The sequence below is a fragment of the Saccostrea cucullata genome, unplaced genomic scaffold (genome assembly GCF_032062105.1).
Source record: "Saccostrea cucullata isolate Sc308-1 unplaced genomic scaffold, CSIRO_AGI_Scuc_v1 ctg406, whole genome shotgun sequence".
Taxonomy (NCBI): Eukaryota; Metazoa; Mollusca; class Bivalvia; order Ostreida; family Ostreidae; genus Saccostrea; species Saccostrea cuccullata.
This window is the reverse complement of record NW_026930103.1, coordinates 30,001-51,539: the sequence shown is the minus strand read 5'-3', so window position 1 is coordinate 51,539 and position 21,539 is coordinate 30,001. Positions and strand designations below refer to the sequence as shown.

The following is a 21,539-nucleotide window of genomic DNA, read 5'->3' as shown; positions in this document are numbered from 1 at the left end:
TTCTGATTCATATCTTCATTTCTGAACATAAGAAAATCTGCAGGGAATAAGAATTACACGTGCAGAATATGGAACGAGAGGTTAAATGTATACAGATTGAGCGGCATTACATATCTCCAGATAAATGGTAAGTGAGTTATATTATTTGATTCAATAATTCCTATATCTCTGATTGGCTGAGACCCATTAATGTAGAAAAAACAAATTCGTTATGTTCACCTGCACGTGACTTTCCAGGCTTCCTATCTAAGGCTGTATTAAAAGAAATTCGTTTTGGAGTTGGATTGCCACTTTCAGATCCTAGATCCTCTCATCCACAAAATTAAAAAATAATGAAAATTACAATTGTTATGCACTTCGTCAACAAAAACCAGTACAAACTCTATCGTGTAATCTATCTTCTTCTTCATTTTCATTTTAATTCATTGTCAAGATCTTTTTATCTTATTTCTTCCTTTCTTTTTTAAAATCATTTGATCTTACATTTCTTAAAATGAAGAGGAGTGTTGTCTATACATATATAAAATGAGAACAGTAGGAAATATGTTCATTTGAATTCACTAATAATGTTTAGATTCAAATCTTTAAAATAAATTGTTGTATTTATTTATATAGACTATCATTTTGAACGTAATTTTTGCAGAGTCGTCTAAAGGCATTTCCCCAGAGGCAGTTTATCAAAGTGGCGACAAAGTTTTCGTCAGTGAAAATGCTACCCTTCTCAGACTGTATTTTTTCTGGGAAGAAACCATGCTTCTTTTATAATATTACTTCTGACTATCCATAATTGTGCTAGATGCAGAAAAATTCGTATACCACATCAAAAAATTTCAACAGTTTTGTTAATTTTTCACATGCATATACAGCATTTATTATATATGTTAATAGCCCTGTTCCAAAAATTGAATGGCAGAACAAAAATGGAACCTATATATAACAACAAACGCCAAATACATCGTGGGTCAGTACGACGGCTTCAAATAATAAACGTAACATTTACTGATGAGGGTGTCTATGAATGTAAAACCAACAGTAACCTTGTTCGAAATCCATTCCTCAATGTCACATGTACGAAGAAGTTACCTCTTCAAAGTCTTTTAATCTTTTTTGCGATTGTACTTTTTTGATTCTTAATTGATTTTTTTTTATAAGAACAACTATTTCTTTCTTTTCAATTTTGCATTTAGCCCCTCCGCTTTTTCCTGATGTCGGTAAGCGTTTCATGACAAAATACTTCAGAATTCAACAAAAGTGTCCACTGCTCTCCAATGCAACGCAATGTCCACAGCAGCCAAAATTGATCCCATTGTAATGATTTGGATGAAAAAATGGAGAGATCTTAAATGAAGGTTTGTTGTTGTTGTTTTTTTTTTTTTTTACAAATGCATGTAGTGTTTTCTAGTGTAAACATAATTGTTCTTATATTATTATATATATTCAATTGATAATAATATTAGAATCCATCATTGGTCTTCTGTTCATAATTAATGAAGTACTAATAATATATCTTTTTAACAGATGTTAGATACCAGCTTTCACAGGACAAAAAGAATCTTCATATTCACAACGAGAAGTCAGACGACAGTGGTTGTTACACATGTTTGATAGAAAATAGTGAAGGAATTGCTGTAGCAAATGTTTTACTCCCAAACGGTAATATTTTTTCCAAGTTATTAGTTTTTAATTAAAGTTAAAAGTTGATGCAATATCATAGGTTAAAACATTAGTATGACATCATCTTTTGTTCTTTTTTGTGCTTTCTATTTCTTGCAAGGCCCAAAACAGTCCAATAAGTTACCTGAAACTGTTCAATAAGTTTTAAAATCTGTCCATTATTAAAAATAACGGACAGTTATCAAAAACTTATTGGATGGCTACAGGTAACCTACTGGATTGAGAAAACACAACACAAATAAGCCCAAAAATTTTTTTTCAGGCAATGAATCCAACATGTTTCAAAGTGAAATAAAATAATCCATTCCAAGTCAAATGCAGCAACAAAATTTTCATTTCCGGGTACCTCACAAATGGAGTTGTGTATTGAGTTAAGCATGTTTCTGGTTCATACAAAGCTTTCGAGGAAAACTTAAGTAGTTTTACAAAGCAGAAGGGTTCTCCGACTTACGATAGATGAATGGCGTGTCATAAAAGCTTGGGTGTGAGTGTCCATGTGGAAAATTTCGATCAAAGTCAGAAAATGTCATCTGTTTCGTGTTTATTTTGAGCGAAAAAGAAGTGTTTTATTTTATACCCAAATGAAATAGTTTCCTAATCATCTTTTGAATTAATTTGTTGACAGATTTTTCTTAAATCCGAGGACAATAATGTTCTTACTAGCTGATTATAGAAGAGGAGTTTGTCATTGTCTGATGGGTACAAACGTCATACTGTGGCTTTATCACTTTTGTTTGGGTTAATAATTTATTAAAAATACGTTTAATCAGTAAAGTTTTACCTGTTGTATGTCAGTGGATCGAGCATTGAATATTATTTGTGACCATTTATCAGGTCCAGCACAATACCCTGATAAAGGTATATAGCTTGATAAAGCTATGTAGCTTTATCGAGGTATTACAAATACCTTAATCAAGGTATTTTATGTACTGAAAATTCAAAAATAGTCTGTAAAAATAAATACTGAAAATCAATTTTTTGTCAGTAAATTCACCCATGCATGTAAAGAACTCAAATAAATCAGTATAAAAGTATGTCGTTTGAGGAGACGTTTTTTAAGCTGTCTTTTTGATACCATAGTGCTTTTCATGAACGAGTGGACACACTGACAAAAACTTGAATTCTTATTAAATAAAATACCTTGAACAAGGTATTTGTAATACCTCGATAAAGCTATATAGCTTTATCAAGCTATATACCTTTATCAAGATATTGTGCTGGACTTGTTTATTTCAAAAGGATTAGATGTTCATATATTTTGCTATCTCTCTGTATTCAACATTTCACATCTGTTTAACACAATTCATATCACTACAAAAACAATTTTTACAAGACCAAATTTCTTAGTTAAAAAGTGTACATTCCCTGAACATGGCATGGGCATTTGGTTAAATTTCTGTCTGTTCAATTATTCCTTGAACATAAAGACATTATAAAACTTATTTTAGCAGAAGTACAAGACAACCTGGCTGAGGAACACAGATGAAAGACGCAGTTGCTTTAAGCAGCACCTAAGACTAAACGCAAATCAAATACAGGGATGTAATAATTGATGCAACAAAATAAGTTCTCAGACATATGACCATTTTCACCTCAGTTTGGACTTTCAGTAGGGCGTGGCATTCTCTGCGCTACGTAATGGCGGATACTAGTAGATTCTCATTGGTTAAGAAATTAATAACATCAGGAACTTTAAATTGTTGTTGACAACGATGAGACGACTTATGTTGGTCACCTCTGTGCCATGAGAGAACTTTTAATTAGCTATTTACTAATTTCTACACCAGTTGACATTTGGCCGACTTTCTATCCTATGTATATTTCAACAGTGAATGAAGGCTGTGTAAATTTTAGAAGCTAATTAGGTAACGTTGAGAATGCCACATCTTACTGAAAGTCCAAACTAAGTTAGTAATGGCCTATACATGTATAAAATTTATTCTCATACATGTTCATGTGTAAGACATAGTATATCATAAAATGAAAAAAAGGTCTGTTATGTCCAGTGATGCTTTACCCTCAACCCCCACCCCAAGGTTTTAAACATTTACCCATAATTCATCTGTATTATCCTCTCACCTCACTATTAAACTTGAGTGGAACAGCTTTTTACTGGCATAATTACCAGTGTTAGATTGACTTGTCCGGTGTGAGACAGCAGTGTGAGATTTTTCTGTCTTGCACTGTGTATTACTACGACGCGAAAGATAACGTAAACATTCCGTCTTGATATAAAGAAATTGTAAAAATGTTTGAAAATATCACATATGATTAAAATGTTGTCATTTAACTTATTAAAATAAACTTATTTTCATTCGAAATATTGTCGTTTTTTTTTTACTTTTTAAATGCCACTATATTTAGATCGCGGAAGAATTCTTTTAGAATGAATGGTTAAGCTATCGGATAGATAAGTTTTTTATTCCCAGTTTTAATCTGTCTAATTAATTTACATGCACTGAAATTCATTTTATTAGTTTACACTACGTGTAAACCATTTTCAGGTACGCTCATTCTGATGGTGTATTTAGAATTTTAATTAGATGGAAAATTAAAAGAATATATTTTTAGTCCTATGTCGACGTCATTGACAGGTCGTTATTTTGGATAAAATAATGCGAGAAAAATAATCATTCATTACATACTCGAGTGGGAATAGTGAAATTCCACCTCGGGGCCAAGATTCACGGTCTAGGACTCGGCAAAGCCTCGTCCTAGACTGTGAATCTTGTCCCCTCGGTGGAATTTCACTATCCCACACTGGTAGTAATGAATGATTCTATTAGTATACAGATTAAATGTATGATTTATTTTCATATACATGTATGGAATTTTTAAAACATCTATGGAAATTAGGGGGGGGGGATTAAAAATTTTAAGTGCTGACAAAATTATTGCTATTAAAATGGGTTGGGATGATTTTGATGGGCTAGTTGGACTACATCAATTTTTTTTATTGTTGGCTTTGGTAGGGGCACCCTAAATATGTAGATATAACAAATTTTTATACCAGAAATTTTAAATGAAAACATTTTGAGTGTGTGTATAAAAAGGACAATTTTTATTCTGATTCTTTTTGTAAAATTATTGATGAAATTTAAGAAAGAAGGTTCCGATTTGTTATAACTCACTATTTGTCAGGCACCTAATTATTATTAGGTGTGCATACAACTGTACAAAATACTAAAGACATGTTACAGAAGCTTGCTTAATTACAGGTTTTTGTCTGCACATCTTGCAATGGATCGTTTTGACCATGTACCTAACCTGTCGTGACATTATTAAAGGCAAGTGGCCCTATCAGCAAAGAATCGAACAAAGCAAAACCTTCATCCTCAAAAGATTTACATTTAATACGTATTTAATTGATAATTTATTTGAATTTCTGTAGAATGTTAGGTTACATACTATAAAAACAAAAAAAAATTATATTTAAATCAAAACCACTTTTATTTCAGTACTTTGTGACAGTGGGAAGATGTAATTTAAAACGACATGGCTGTATATTACTGCATCAGATATCAATCCAGGTTTACTTATAAACCGAAGGAAAACAGTCAAGCATTATTTGGAATTGGAGCTACATATGTCACCGCCTCAACAATGTGCCTGTTTACATAACCAAGAAAGCACAGCGACTAGTTGTATCTATGATGTCGGACGAGATCCTGAAAAAACTTCCAATGCACTCATCACTACCTGCAAAGAAATGAAAATTTTAAATGACTTGTATGAACCCTTTTGTATTTCATCTGGATTGTATTTTTAGTTTTCATCAGCCTTTAGCTTCCTTCAAACAAAATTTCATCATTACCAACTTGTAGGTGAAAAATGTTGAAACAGTTTGTTTGTCCCAAAGGAAATTCTCTTCCAATTAATGAATTATCAGTGAGCATTTGATTGATGTCAGTCCCATCGGCAAAGTTTTTGTAGCGGAGTGGTGCCAAATGAAACATTTTTTATAAGAACCTGGAAAAGCATCAGGTGAAAGTGATCATCTACAAGGAAAAAAGTGAATACTTTCTTGAATACTAGTATTAACAATAATGCAGTCAAACTCGGTTATAGCGAAGTCACTGGGACCTATGAAATTACATTGCTATATCCATAATTTGTTAGATCCGTATAGGGAATTTTTAAAGAATGAATCGGTTAAACGTCCACATTTGGCCCCCCGATAATTTACAAAAAAATAAGTTTAAAGATTTTCTATATATTTTTGCCTCCACCTATCCATCAAACATTGTAGTTTATTAATTTCATTTTCGATTTTTACTTCTTTGCTCTGTAATTAGGAAATTTATCGGATTAATATAGCAGGGTACGTTGTTTACATCGATTTCTCATAGACTTTAGGCCACACCCCCATTTCTCAAGCCCATTTTTAATATGAGCGCATTGATGTTTCAAGTTGAACTTAATACGGTCAATGTGAAGAGTTATACTAGTCATTTTCATCCATGAAAGAAATTGAAAAAAGCGTGCGCTCAATTGTTATTTTGCAAAAAGGTGCAAAACCACGGGTACTTGTATCTATAGGCCTTTCAACTAATTTTTCAAGTTGCACATATGGTAAAAAACATTACATATATAAATTTATAGGTACATGAAATTATCAAAAAAGATAATAACTTATGCATACATTTAATTACATCATAAAAAAGTTTAATTATTTATAATTGACTTTTCCGATGTTGTGTTTTAAGGATAGGTAACTCAGCTGTGAAAAATGACCAACTTAGTGCCCATTTATGAGTTATCGTTTATAGGAATGACATATAGGCTGCTTCAGCATTGGCCAGTATTGTTATGTACACAAAAGGGTTCCTTGCATTAATTGTTTTGTACACACAAGAGGCCCATGGGCCACATCGCTCACCTGAGAAGCTTTGGCCATTCTGTTCTTTACCAGATTTCCCCCTTGTAATACATATTGTGACCCCACCCTTCCCACTTATCATAATTTAAACAATTTGAAATCTACACTACCCCAGTATGCTTCCAAATAAGTTTCAGCTTTGATTTTCAGATTTTTTCTATATATTTCTATGTAAAACATTGATTCCCCATTGTGGCCCCGCCCAACCCCCAGGGGTCATGATTTAAACAATTTAGAATCTACACTACCCCAGGATGCTTCCAAATAAGTTTCAGCTTCCCTGGCTCAGTGGTTCTTGAGAAGAAGATTTTCAAAGACTTTTCCTATATATTTCAATGTAAAACTTTGATTCCCCATTGTGGCCCCGCCCTACCCCCGGGGGTCATGGTTTGAACAATTTAGAATCTACACTACCCTAGAATGCTTCCACATAAGTTTCAGCTTTTCTGACCCAGTGGTTCTTGAGAAGAAGATTTTCAAAGATTTTTCCTATATATCTCTATGTAAAACACTGATTCCCCATTGTGGTCCCGTCCCACCCCCGGGGGTCATGATTTGAACAATTAAGAATCTACACTACCCCAGGATGCTTCCACATAAGTTTCAGCTTTTCTGGCTCAGTGGTTCTTGAGAAGAAGATTTTCAAAGATTTTTCCTATATATTTCTATGTAAAACATTGATTCCCCATTGTGGCCCCGCCCTACCCCCGGGGGTCATGATTTGAACAATTTAGAATCTACACTTCCCCAGGATGCTTCCACATAAGTTTCAGTTTTTCTGGCCCAGTGGTTCTTGAGAAGAAGATTTTCAAAGATTTTTCCTATATATTTCTATGTAAAACATTGATTCCCCATTGTGGCCCCGCCCTACCCCCGGGGGTCATGATTTGAACAATTTAGAATCTACACTACCCCAGGATGCTTCCACATAAGTTTCAGCTTTACTGGCCCAGTGGTTCTTGAGAAGAAGATTTTTTAATTACCCAGCCTTATTTTTGTCTTTTCTTGATTATCTCCCCTTGCGAGGGGATAATATGTCCCTTTATTTTAACAATTTAAATTCCCCTTCACCCAAGGATGCTTTGTACCAAGTTTGGTCAAAATTGGCCCAGTGGTTCTTGAGAAGAAGTCGAAAATGTGAAAGTTTACAGACGGACGACGGACAAAATGTGATCAGAAAAGCTCACTTGAGCCTTCGGCTCAGGTGAGCTAAAAAGTGTTGACCATGAGAAAGAGAATGCCTTCACTCTACCTGAAATAACAGGGTCAAATAGATGGGGAACTATCTATATTCAATATTTTTAACTCTCTTTGACGATTATTATGAAGAAGAAAATTTCATGCCATGTTTTTTTGTTTTCGCGCTTTTTCGCTTCCTATATAAATATATATATTTTTACACGTAAATGCAGCAATTGATCATCTTACTTGTGTTACTAAGCACGAAGGGGAACGACCGAGTATAAAAATTTAATTAGGTTAGAACTAAGAAGGAGGGTAGATTTCACTTTTTGTTTTAATAAAAACTTTTAATTATATGAAGTGAAATGGTGTCCGCAACTATACAGTAAATAAGTTTAACATTGGTGCTACATTTTAAAACCACTGGATTTTACTGAGAGCAAAGAAACACTTGGGAAATGCTAAAAACTGCCTTGCGTGTAAACAGTTAGATACCCCGAGCCTACTCTCAACATGTTTCAACAGTGAGTTATCGTTCATAAAACCGACCCCTAGCGGCAGTTGAAAGGCCTAGTATCTACAGTAAAGGCACCTTGTTTACAAATTCTAACCCGTCTTTGACCTCATGAATAACAAAGCACTGACCACGTGACTCAAATCTATTCACTTTTATGTTTTGAGCAGACCAATGCGACATCGTGCCAAGTATCTGCGAGCTATCGATGGTCAAATCATTTTCAAATTTAAAATTAAAATTCAGGGAGAAAATTTTTTTATGTTTAAGATGTGATAAGAATTTTTATTTACTAGTTATTAAAAGCTATTTCAGTCGATTTTGATTTAATTTTTTTCGGTATCTATCATTTTATATGGAGGTTTGTAGCATATTCTTACACTTACTGCTTGTGTCTCATTAATACAGAATTTTAAAAAATTGAAGTACTCTGGGTATATTTTATACATTTGCCTTTGCTCCTTAAGTACATACATGTGTGTACACACCAACTTTCATTGACTCTTGGAAAATATTACCGATTTTTTTTTCTGTTAAAACTGTCATTAATTTTAAAGATAGTTATTTGAAAAAAAAAGTTTTGATTATCCTATCTTTAGAAAATAATCCCAATCTGAATATGTTTGTTTAAAGTGCACGAATGCATGCATACTTTTAATTAAAGAAACCTTACGGGAAAGAAATTGAATTATTGAGCGCTAAAAGGACCTGTATTTCGGATGAAAAATCACTGGAGGAATACATTAAATTTGCACAAAATACATCCCTAAATTGAATAAGGGGGGGGGGGGCTTTTTTTTCTTTGAAAGTCAGTGTTAGCAGGTATTTTAAAGCACAAAATTTAAAAGCAAAAAAGTGCATTTGTGTTACTCTTTCCCATGTCCGATCATCGTATTATTAAAGATTTATATATTAGTAGCAAAATTCAGATCGAGTTAAAAAGGGCGTTAAAATATTTTGAAATCATTGGCGTCGGAAGCAAATTGAAAATTAAAATGGGGGGGGGGGGGGGGTAATGGAAAGAGAAACAGAATTCAGAGAATTCACACCTTCAAAAAAACAAGCAATTACAAAACTACCATTTATCCTTTTTTGACGTACACTGCAACGTACCCGTTGAAAAGGGGTGGGGGTGGGCTAAACCTACGCCCCAATGTTCAGTGCTTATAATTTAAAAAAAAAAAATAAGTGTAAAAAAATGTATCCTGCGTTATACGTTCTGTTCTAATGTCTATCTAATATATAAATAATTTGAATTTCTAATAAGTTATTTCAAATATAACTCGTAAGTTACGAAGGAAAAAAACCTAAAGTTAAGCCTGCTAAATGAAATAATTACTGTCTGTATGTTTATATTTAGTCGGTCTCTGGCACTATAAAAGAAGAGTTTTAGGTGTCAGTTAATCATAAAACTTAGTACACTTCGAACACATGCTAATGTATTCATTCTAATCGCACGCTTTGATGGACGCTCCGCCTTCTAATTCTTATAATACAATGACCTACATAGCCGTATGGCGAAGCCGCGATTTTACAGTGAAGTATACGACTTTATTTTATTGATATCTTGTATATATTGAAATTCTTATTATTGAAAATCAATTACGTATAATAATGTTCCGATTTTAAAAAGTAAAATTTTGCATTTAAGGGGATGAAGGACCTTTAGCTGAAAAAATACCTGTCATTCAATTTTTTTCATATTTTGTATATCTCTTATTTAGTATGTCCCACATACCTTAAAGCAGATATATCAATAGGTTTCTAAATTTGTTTCTGAGATATTGAGTGACAAAAACTATGCCCCACAGTGTCTGAGTGAAGTTTTGATTCTCCGTATTTCTGGGCCCATTACTCGGTCCATAATGGAATTTTTTCAGCATATATAAAAAATCTGTCAGCGAACATGTGTCTTTCAAAATATTTCAGAGTATGAAAAGGGTTAAAAATTCAAAAAAGCAAGATTCTTTTGTCACACCGCATCTGGAGACGGAAAATTACGTTCTTTTTAAGACAATTTAAACGACAAAAAAAAAATAATTTACAAAAAATCCTATCATTCAAATTTTGAAAAATTACGTCGAAATGCAAGTTCGTCATGTTATTGATTAACCAAAAATATCGATTGGTGAAACTGAGCTCAATATTGCACAGGGCATACTTAAACAAGACATAAGCATGAGAAAAACTTGTCATGTTTACATTTCTCGAGTACGGGAAAACCCTACTATGACGTCACCCATTTGCGAAATAAGCAAAGTAAGACATAACTACAATATATTTCCGTCAACAACCATGTAAAAATATTTTTTGTGTTCTGTAATTCATAAAATATCCCACCATGTACTGATCATGACCCGTTTTTATGATATTATACCACCCGTGTTTTACCTTGTATATAATCTTACTGTACTAAGATCCACTGTGACGTCAGCGACTCGTTGGACGCGCAGCGCAATCGGCAATCCTCGGCTGACTCCGCTACGCTCCATTCAAACCTCGGATGTGATTAGTGGAGGAATACGCAACAGATCCTTACATTTCTCCGCCGGAAACTGCCTTATCACTCATTTCATAATTCGCTCGAAAATGTATCTTAATTTGTACAATTCTTTATCGTAAACAGATTTTGATTACATCCTCATGTTAACAGGCTTTGAAAGCAAGAAAAACTGTTGAGTGTGCCACAAAATAACTCCGATTTCAAATGTACGATGTTTGAATAAAATCCAAATAAGATCACATGACTGAATCAGCAAGATGGTAGATCACCGTTGACGTCCGAGGTTATGTGCGAGGTACGAGTCATCCGAGGATCTCCGAGTGCGCGCAGTGTAGGGAAACAGAAGAGTGGATCAATCTATTCCGTAATTTGAAAATATTTGCAAGAAAGTTTGAATGTTTTTAGATATTTTTATACAAGATGGTGAACTCAAACAAACAGTCATTTTTTTCCAAATACTGTGGTTTCAATCTGGTTTTGTACATATTTTATAAGAGATTATGACGTAATTAAACTGAGTCACGTGACCATACATCCTTCGTCTCCTTAAAAAGGGGCGAGATAGCAGTGTTATGAAGATTCATTCTTTAAATATCAGGGGATACAAGATAACTTCGCTATATCCGTATACATGTATCTGTGGTCGTACTAAACGAGTTTTACTGTATAACTAGTCATGCCTGTGTACATCCTTTATATAAAAAAAAAATTGATACATGTCACATGTAACTAGTACCAAATATACAAATTAAACTAAAGACTTCCTTAAATCTGTTCTGAAGTCTCTTTGTAGTGTATTAAAATAAGCATGCAATATTTGGCGTATAATACCGAAGAATTTTTTAGAAAGGTTATTTGTTGGAAAAAATTTACAAACATTCTGCACAGTTAGCAATTTTTATGCAGAACTTATATATGTTGAATGTGCATTTCATTGTACTTGTTAACAAATGTTTTTACTGCTTTAATTTTAAGAAAGTATATGACAAATTAAACAAGCATTTATATGATCCCTTGATTTACCATGGTATGTTAACATGGTTAGCTTTTGTGAACTTGGTACTGAACTAGTAAGTTTGAAATATTGAAGACAATGAAAAATGCATCCAAAAAAATTTACCCTGTATATACATGTACGTACCTGATTTAAAATAGATTCCACCATTAACTATACATATAAGTATGAGATAAACCCAATTAACAGATACTAGTGCATGGATGACACATTCAGTTGAAGCATTGTTCTTTTTTCAGTACCTTCTGGAGCCCTGTAACATAAATTGACAAATAAAGATAAAACGTTCTATTGTTGGATGATGAATATCCTATGGTCCCAGTGAGGGCTGTTAGGAGACACAGTTAGATTGTTGTACTACATGTACAACAAATAAGAAAAAAATCCAATTTCTCATCAAAGGTGAATTCAGGGCAAGCGCGACGCGCATGCTCCACCTACCCCTTTGAATTTTTTAAATGAAATTTTGCTTATGCTATTCTAAAATCAAAGGGAAAACACCTTAGGTGTTGGAATTTCCTCAGTTTTATGGGGGTTTTGTCCCTGGACTTCTGCCAGGGTTTTTCCCTTCAATGCAGCCACCAGAACCCTTTACCTGCTGCATCCCTCCCCATCCCCCGTTATGAAATTATTCCTGGATCCGCCAATGCAAATTCCTATTTTAAGAAAAAAAATGTCTGTCTCATAATTTTAAGAGTATTAGGGAAGGGGGTCATAACGCTTTACAGTTAATATAGAAATTGAAATTGAACATGCCTGTGTAGATGCAAGAAGTAATGATTGACATTTTTGTTTTAGGATCAACAAGATATAGTACATAATGATAATTAGCTCATCTACTTAATATCTACTGTGATTATTTATGCATTTTATTAATAAATTAAACAACGAATATTATTTCTATCAGGATCATGTTTTAATGTATTTATCAAACCTGTATTCCTCTTGATCGATGCATTTGGGTACATGTAAATGTATTTCCCTTTTGTTTTCAATGACTTTGCATGCTATGTCCCGACCTGTTTCTATTGTCCCGTGGGTTAAATCAATGAAATAAAATTATGGAACCAATCTTTGGGGAAACTTTTAGTTTGAAAACACAATACATGTATATCAGCTTATAAACTATTTTAATGTTAATTGTATGTTATAAAATATTCGCTAATCGTTCCCCACTCAGAATAGCTTGTTTGTACGTCAGTTTATAAAACAATAAAGCAATTAAAGGCTATTTACCTGTATAACTCAATTCATTTTCTCCTCTTCTTTTCAATAATCGGGAAACAAACGACATGACAGCCTTTTTTAGTCCACTGCCAAGCTTAAAACCTAACGCGAAACGGTAACCCATTGTCTCCAAAAACGCTGCGGTACCCGGAAGTTAGAAAACGAGAGTGAAAGTTAACGAGACTTACATACCCTATAATCTCTACACGTGAAAGTTTTCTTTTAATCAAATCAATTAATTAACGTTAGCGATTAAGCAATTAAGGCATTAATGTTTCCTTCGATTTATGTTTATTTTCATACATTTTCTTGTTCTAAACTAAGATAGATCTATTGAACAAATGCGATTCAGCATGTGCTACTTTCCTCGGGCTTTGTGAATGGAAACTTTTAAACTTCGGCATTATATTTTTAGTCATCCACTAAGAATCATCGCAAATCCCGAGAAAGTAACACCTTACCGTCTTCAACAATTAAAATTTGGAACGATACCGCCTATCTTATGGTTAAAAATTTCTATTTCTTGTTGTGTTCCTACGTCTCAGCCTCGCTTCATCATGATATAAAAGGACGATAACTCTTCCGAAATAAAACTAAGGGTTGCAATTTCGCAATGAAAGGTTAAATAATAACTGCGCCTGCGATAACGGCGCATATCCAACAGAACTGCGCTGGGATATGCAGAATAATACATCTCTTCATGATTGCTGGCAATCAAGAGCACGAAATACTATTGATTAGTGTTGACAAAAACTGGATCTGAAATGTTTAGTTTTTAGCTCACCTGAGCCGAAGGTGAGCTTTTCTGATCACATTTTGTCCGGAGTCCGTCTGTCTGTCTGTCTGTCTCTTTCTGTAAACTTTTCACATTTTCGATTTCTTCTCAAGAACCGCTCGGCCAATTTCAACCAAACTTGCCACAAAGCATCCTTGGGTGAAGGGGATTGAAGTTTGTTCAAATGAAGGGTCAAGCCCTTATCCAAGGGGAGATAATTGGGAATTAATGAAAAATTTGGTGGTATGCTTTAAAAATCTTCTTCTCAAGAACCACTGTGCCAGGAAAGATGAAACTTACGGGGAAGCATCGTCACATAGTGTAGATTAAAATTTGGTCAAATCATGACCCCTGGGGGTAGGGCGGGGCCACAATGACTGACCAAAGTTTTGCATAGAAATATATAGAAAAATTCTTTAAAAATCTTCTCAAGAATAACAAAGCCATAATTCATCATATTTATATAGAAGCATCCTCAGGTAGTGTAGATTCAAGTTTGTTCAAATCATGACCCCCGGGGTAGGGCGGGGCCACAATGGCCGACCAAAGTTTTACATAGAAATATATATATATAGGAAAATTCTTTAAAAATCTTCTTCTCAAGAATAGCAAAGCCAAAATTGATAATATTTTTATGGAAGCATCCTCAGGTAGTGTAGATTCAAGTTTATTCAAATCATGACCCTTGGGGGTAGGGCGGGGCCACAATGGCCGACCAAAGTTTTACATAAAATATATAGGAAAATTCTTTAAAAATCTTCTTCTCAAGAATAACAAAGCCATAATTGATAATATTTTTATAGAAGCATCCTCAGGTAGTGTAGATTCAAGTTTATTCAAATCATGACCCCCGGGGGTAGGGCGGGGTCACAATGGCCGACCAAAGTTTTACAAAGAAATATATAGGATTTTTATTTAAATCATCTTCTCAAGAATAGCAAAGCCATGATTGGTCATGGGACTATATCAAATTTAACTTTTCAATAATAAACTAATTTCTACTTTTTCCTAGCCACAGTGCTCAGGTGAGCGATGTGGCCCATGAGCCTCTTGTTTCACAATTAGAAATGAAGATCCTCATGCATGAAAATGCAAAATGTAATGAAAGCTTTACTATTGTCTTGTTCTGGTTGCGTCTTTCTTGTTAATTCCGATGATTCTGTAGCTGTACCCCTCGCGTGGAATACATTGAAATCAAATGCCCCTAAACATGTACCACTTTCTCCGGAATTAGATTTTTCTGTCAATATTGAGAAAGTAATCATCATTAGTGTTAACCCTAGAAAAAAGTGTTCATATGTCCTAAAAATTACTTATATGACCTCATGTATAAATTAAAATGAAACTGAGAATTAATAATATGACGTGCCTTTCAAATTCAAAGAAAGATTTGAAGATCTGTATGACAAGAAATGAAAGATTCAATGGGCATATTTACTATGCATTACTATACATGTATTACATGTCCACAGTGTGATCAGTTGACAGAGGATGCTCACTCCTTCTGTGTTACTGATCCCATCCCTGGGGTTTCAATGTTTTCGTGTTTTTCAATTTTCAAAATTATGTACATGATAAATCACTATTCATGAACTTGAATTCAGCCTTAGCGAAAAAAATGTGCATTAAGGTAACAAAGCCTAAAAGAGTCATGTAATTAGTGAGAACATACCTGGTACTTCTAGTATATACGTACAATGTACATATATGTATACTACTGTAAAAATCGGTTTTTGTTTTAGGAAACCATGCAAAGAGAAAAAGAAACTTTTTCCAACACATTTTCATAAAGATACTTACCTATTTTCCCGCCACACAGATACTGTCGTGTGTCTCCGGTAGAATCGTGGATAGTTATAGTTCCATTTTCATTTCTTGCAAGCTTGATGACAGGTTGAAATGAAACAGATGAACTTTTAAAAACAGATAGACAGACTGCACGTTTATCTTGGACTTGCGTTGGATACGAGATTGTAAACTTTTCATTAAGAAGAGAACTATTTAGGCTGCGACAAATTGTCCGAGCATCCTCCCAAACGTTGAAACCATGAAAACTAAGATTGACCCCGTCTGGAAGAAACAAAAAAAATGGTAAGTAAACAAAGTTCATTTCACTTTTTTTAAATGAAAAATATTAAACATTATAATACTAGTGATAGTCCATTTTTGCTACTAATAAGGTTTAATCTGCATTTGTTGAAACAAAAAAGGAATTAAGGTATTGAAACAGATAACGTATGTTCCATAAATGCAGGGATACCGCATACTTGTGAAATATTTTAAGCGCACAGATAAATACCCTTTCAAATACCTATGCATGCAAAATTTGTCGATTCAGTACGAATTTAACTATGACAAACTTTAACTTTTAAATAGTAACATATCTTTCTTTTACATCTTGCATTTATTAGTGTAAGATAAGCTGTGTAGAAAAATTAAGGCAAATGATCCTAATTTTCATTAAATTTTACACATATATGATCAGAAGATATGTCAATTGGATGTTTTGCATTTCTTGTCATATTTTGAAGAAAGAATGTTTTTAAAACACCTACCGTCATGAATACAGTATGTATCGCAGCGTTCATCACAACGTTGTCCAAAGATTTTATGAGATTCGAAGTTTTTGTGAGTAGCCACACATTCTGATTTTGTGTCATCTGTCAACCAAATTGGATTCACTAAATTATGTAATAAAGACATGTGTAACAATTTTCAGTGATAATTCAATAGATTGTTATATATAACAAAAATGTGTTATTGTGATTCAATGGCTCTAAAAGGCACTCAACAGCGATTTCGCCACAGAGTCATCCATAAATACGTCATATCCATATTTTTTGCAACTTTTGGCTATGTCTGCCACTGGAACATTGCTGACTCTCATCAGAACATAATTTGGTGATGCGTTTTCGTTTCCAGCTATCCATAAAAAAAACGCTTGCATGAGTGACCAGAAGTCTCTGTCGAGACTGTAGCTCTACTGGTTTGTACTTATAACAAAGGAAGAGAAAAGAAACCACTGCGATCAGCCCAAAACTGTAGGAGGAGTAGTGTTTTAAAGGAACTTCACAGAAATTTCTATTTTTAGTAACCAAGGCAACACCATTTATCGAAATCAAAAACTGATGCGTCAAATTATGCATCTTAGTGTAGTCTTTTTGTGTGCCAAAGTATATTGAAATCGCACTAAAACTGTAGAAGGAGTAGCGATTTGAAGGAATTTCACAGAAATTTCTATTTTTAGTATTCATGGCAACACCTTTCATCGAAATCCAAAACTGATACTCTAAATTAGGTATCTTGGTGTAGTCAACTTCTGTGCAAAGTTATACTGAAATCGGACCAAAACTGTAGTAGGAGTAGCGTTTTAAAGTAATTTCTCCAAAAACTCTATTTTTAGTAACGATGGCAACATCGTTCATCGAAATCAAAAACAGATGAACTATTTTATCTATCTTAGTGTAGTCTACCTGTGTGCTAAGTTATATTGAAATCAGACCAAAATTGTATGAGGAGTAGCGTTTTAAAGAAATTTCACACAAAATTCTATTTTTAGTACCCATGGCAACAACGTTGAACGAAATCAAAAACCGATGCACTATTTTTTGTATCTTAGAGTAGTCAACTCGTGTGCAAAGTTATATAGAAATCAGACCAAAACTGTAGGAGGAGTAGCATTTTGAAAAATTGTTTACAGGCAGACGGACAGACAGACGGACACCTTACCATCGCATAAGCTCTTCTGGTCTCTGACCAGTAGAGCTAATAATTACTACAAGTTGCTGTCCTTTAAAAAAGGACTGCAATACGTGGACCATATGCATGTTTTTTCTAACTGAAATTCAATTAAGAAATTTCTAGGTGTAGGGAATATTCCTGTAGGTTTGTTCACATTTTCTACAATGATATGCCTACTTATGACTAATTGTAGTCTCAAAGCAAAAGTGTTAAAATTTATCTCCGATTAGCGGCCCTTAACTTTGTCAGTTTAAAAAATCGGGTTATTTTGATACGTGTGACTCATACTGGCTTGGACTTGACACCTGTTCTGGATTTACATGGGAGAAAAATAGAGATCTGATGGTTCACGAGTAGCACAGCTCTGTAGTACGCAGTTTTTTATTTGTCGGAGCCCCCCCCCCCCCCTACATATTAAATTATTTTGCAAGCCTTGATGTACAAAACTAATGCCGGTGAAATTCTGTTCTTTCTGTTTAAAGCTAGAAGTAGTCGTTGAATGACGTTTTTCATTCAATTAAGTTGTTAAGTTACATGAATCTATATACTGCAACTTCGAATTCTTCCTACTTTTTAAAATGCTTGTACCATAGAATCAATGTTTATTTTGTATATAAAAGTATATGTAAAAGAGAGAAAACCGGATTCCGCCAATGAATATGTAAATGCGATAAGCAGATTTAAAAGCGCGATTTGCCAATGAAAGGCATATTTTAATTCGAATAGGGCGAATTATTCTACGGGCAAGATACATACGGTGCGAACTCTCTTAGCATCCTCGCGCATGCGTAGCCTGTCGTTTGCCCAGGGCATCCGGTTTAACCTCGCTTATATATTTACTGCGTGGACCTCAGGGTCCACGCAATAAATGATATGAAATTTAAACATAGTCTGGCCCCCTTCCAAAAATTCCGTTCGCGCAATATCTCTACATTAGGATCAATCAATAGAGAGAAAAATAAAAGGCGCGAAAAAAGCGTTATTACGCCTTTCCATAAACGCCTTTTTAAAAGGCGTCATTACGCCTTTCTATTCCAAGTATATGTTGGTAAACTTTTCCCGAGTACCATGAGATTCGCGAGGGACCAAATCGAATTGCGAGGGAAAAGTTTAACAACATACTTACATGTAGTACATGCTTCACACGAGAAATTAAGCCCTTTGCGATTGTGAAATTCATGTCCCGAAGTTAAGTCTCCCCCTACCACCACCACCACGGTTGGCTAGGTAAGTCATGTATTGAAAATAACGCCTTTTAGAAAGGCGTTATAACGCCTTTTGGAACGGAAAGGCGTAATAAGGCCTTTTAAAAAAGGCTTAAGGATGAAGTTTACTCAGGTTTCAGAAAACGGAAAGGAAATTTTATAAAGTATAATATGTTAAATCAAAAATTGCTCTAAATGGATAAAATAACTAAGTTTTAACTCAATATCAATTTAAAAAATTCATATTTTATTATTTGAGGAAAATGTTCGGGAATAAAGTCAATGTATGTTAATGCAGAGGAAATTCGGACTAAATTTTTAATTTTTCATTTTTGTCAGAATCTTTTTTCCTTGCAATATTAACCACAATGTAAAGATTACATGTATTTTTAAACTTTACAAATATTATGTGTGTTTAAGCTCATAAATTGTTTCAAACAATTGAATGCTACGAAATAAAGAAATTCAAAAGTATGAACAAAAACTATTCCAGACAAGATGTCTCAATAATTTGATCATTGACCCTATTTAATATTAATACCATGAGAATTAGGGCAAGAAAAGTAACCTGAGGTTATAAATAATTTAGAGTTCTTATCAGTCAGATTTTTGTAATATTTTATTAAAAATGGGAAAAATATCATTTGACAGAGGGTATTTGGACTCTAATAATTATCAAGTTTATGGCCCATACTCTAATTTTTTTCATATGAAGCAACGCTTTTCCATTGCTATAATATTTCATTATTTAAGGTAGGTCTAAACTCACACTACGTCATTTACGAATAGTAAAACCGGAACCACGCTTCCTTTTTCCGAGATTTGATTTTTGAACTATATTGGTTTGACTTTTACTTAGCGTTTTAAATATCCGGTGACGATTTTGCTCCAAAAATTAGCCTTTATTTTTGTCAGTTTAAGATGAAATGATACAAACAAAAAATGGATGTCTGGATTGGTATTATATTTTTCGACCTAATTCCATTGCAAATGATGCAAATAATAAATTTCTTGAATATAAAGAAATTGTAAACCTTCTGTGACGTTCAAAATTCTACCCTTCTGAAACCATCCTTATCATTCTATACAAATATTTTACACTTCAAATTCTATTTTCTGCAACTTTTAATAAGAAAAAAAACTACGCAGTGAAAGTTGTTAATTTTAGTCATTAAAACATGACCCAAGTTGTTATTTTCAAAATTTCTGACAAAAGATTGTTTGTAACATCTGTCCTTAAAAAATCTGGCTAATTTGATACATGTAACCCATAATGGCTGGGACTTGACACCTGTTCTGGATTTATACGGAAGAAATCTATCATGGAAAAAATAGATCTGATGGTACATGTAAAGCATGTTGTAAAACCGTTGCTACAGACCTCTATCAAACGGTATTTGGATTGCTGAAATATCAAATTATTTTGTGAGCCTTGATGCACAAAACTAATTATTAATGCCGGTGAAAGCTTGTTCTATCTTTTAAAAGCCAGAACTAGTCGTTGAATGACGTTTTTTATTCAAGTTGTTAAGTTACATGTATCTATATACTGCAAGGTCTTCCAACTTTTTAAAATGCTTGTGCCATAGCATCAATGTTTAGGTTTTATATAAACGTATATGTATAAAAGAAAAATTCGGATCCGCCAATGAATATATAAATACAACATGCGGATTTAAAAGAGCGATTTGCCAATAAATGGCATATTCTAATTCGAATAGGGCGAATTAATCTACGGGCAAGTGGTCTAATGGGCGAACTCTCTAGCATTCTCGCGCATGCGTAGCCTGTCGTTTGCCCATGGCATCCGGTTTAACCTCGCTTATATATTTACTGCGTGGACCTCAGGGTCCACGCAATAAAATGATATTTCTGTGAATGATGCATGTGTTATATGCCGTGCCGATAACACGGACCACGAACATGCTACATCAGAACATGTTTCAAACTGTCGAAGTCGAGCACAGGGGCTTGTGTAGAGAAAATAAATCAGTTAAAAAAATGAGTACCTCGGAGAAAAAAACACAAGGGAGGACGCCATTTTGGATACCACCTCGCTTCAGCAGCTATTTTCTCGCTTAAATTGTTAAAGTAGACAAACGAGCCAGTTCATATCGCTTAATTAATGTTTTTTCTTGAAGGTCTTACTTGCAGTTTTAATCTTTCTTTGTTAACATTTACAGTCTTAGTCAATTTATCGCGAAAACATCCAAAATCAACAACTCCTTGGCTTCTGCAGAAAACGAAAGTATGACACGTGACTTAGAGAATATTTCGTACTACCCCAGATTCAGTCCAGATTCAACAAATTTTGGAAAAAAAGTGAAACCAAAATACTTTCAAACAGAAAAGCAAAGAAGTGAAATAACAGTCATTGATAAAATGAAAGCATCTGAGTTTACCAATTAAATATTCAAATATTTCAGTTTGGGTACGACTTTACTTTTACCTTCATTGTTATTATAAATAGTAACCGAGCGACACTAAGTCGGTCTTTTAACAAACTCTTTTAACAAACAAGCTCTTTTCTACTTTAACAATTTAAGCGAGAAAATAGCTGCTGAAGCGAGGTGGTATCCAAAATGGCGTCCTCCCTTGTGTTTTTTTTCTCTGAGATATATACTCATTTTTTTAAACTGAGTTATTTTATCTACACATGCCCCTGTGAGTCGAGGCGACTATTGTCGGCGGCCAAGTTAAAGTTACTAGTGACAAGTATTAGCTTTCCTAAAAAGCTTGTCTGACGTGGTTTGCTTAAATTCATAAAGCGGAAAGAAATAATAAATTATGTTATATAATTTATTTCGTTCGTTAATATATCTTC

The 21,539-nt window shown here is 33.9% G+C and overlaps 1 protein-coding gene and 1 long non-coding RNA gene across 2 annotated transcripts in view; both read right to left on the bottom strand.

Annotated features, from left to right (window-relative positions):
- Positions 1-14,680: 14,680 nt before the first annotated feature.
- On the bottom strand, positions 14,681-16,448 carry LOC134282834 (uncharacterized). Its single transcript, XR_009995366.1, has 3 exons — positions 16,325-16,448; positions 15,570-15,839; positions 14,681-15,009 (listed from the first exon to the last, which is right to left on the bottom strand). It is a non-coding gene; the product is annotated as an uncharacterized LOC134282834 (long non-coding RNA).
- A 97-nt stretch (positions 16,449-16,545) lies between these two features.
- The window catches only part of LOC134282909 (uncharacterized), an 11,930-nt gene continuing 6,936 nt past the window's right edge, over positions 16,546-21,539 (bottom strand). Inside the window, exon 4 of the mRNA XM_062765335.1 lies at positions 16,546-16,691. Coding sequence (XP_062621319.1) covers positions 16,546-16,691 — 146 coding nt within the window. The remainder of the gene's footprint in view (positions 16,692-21,539) is intronic.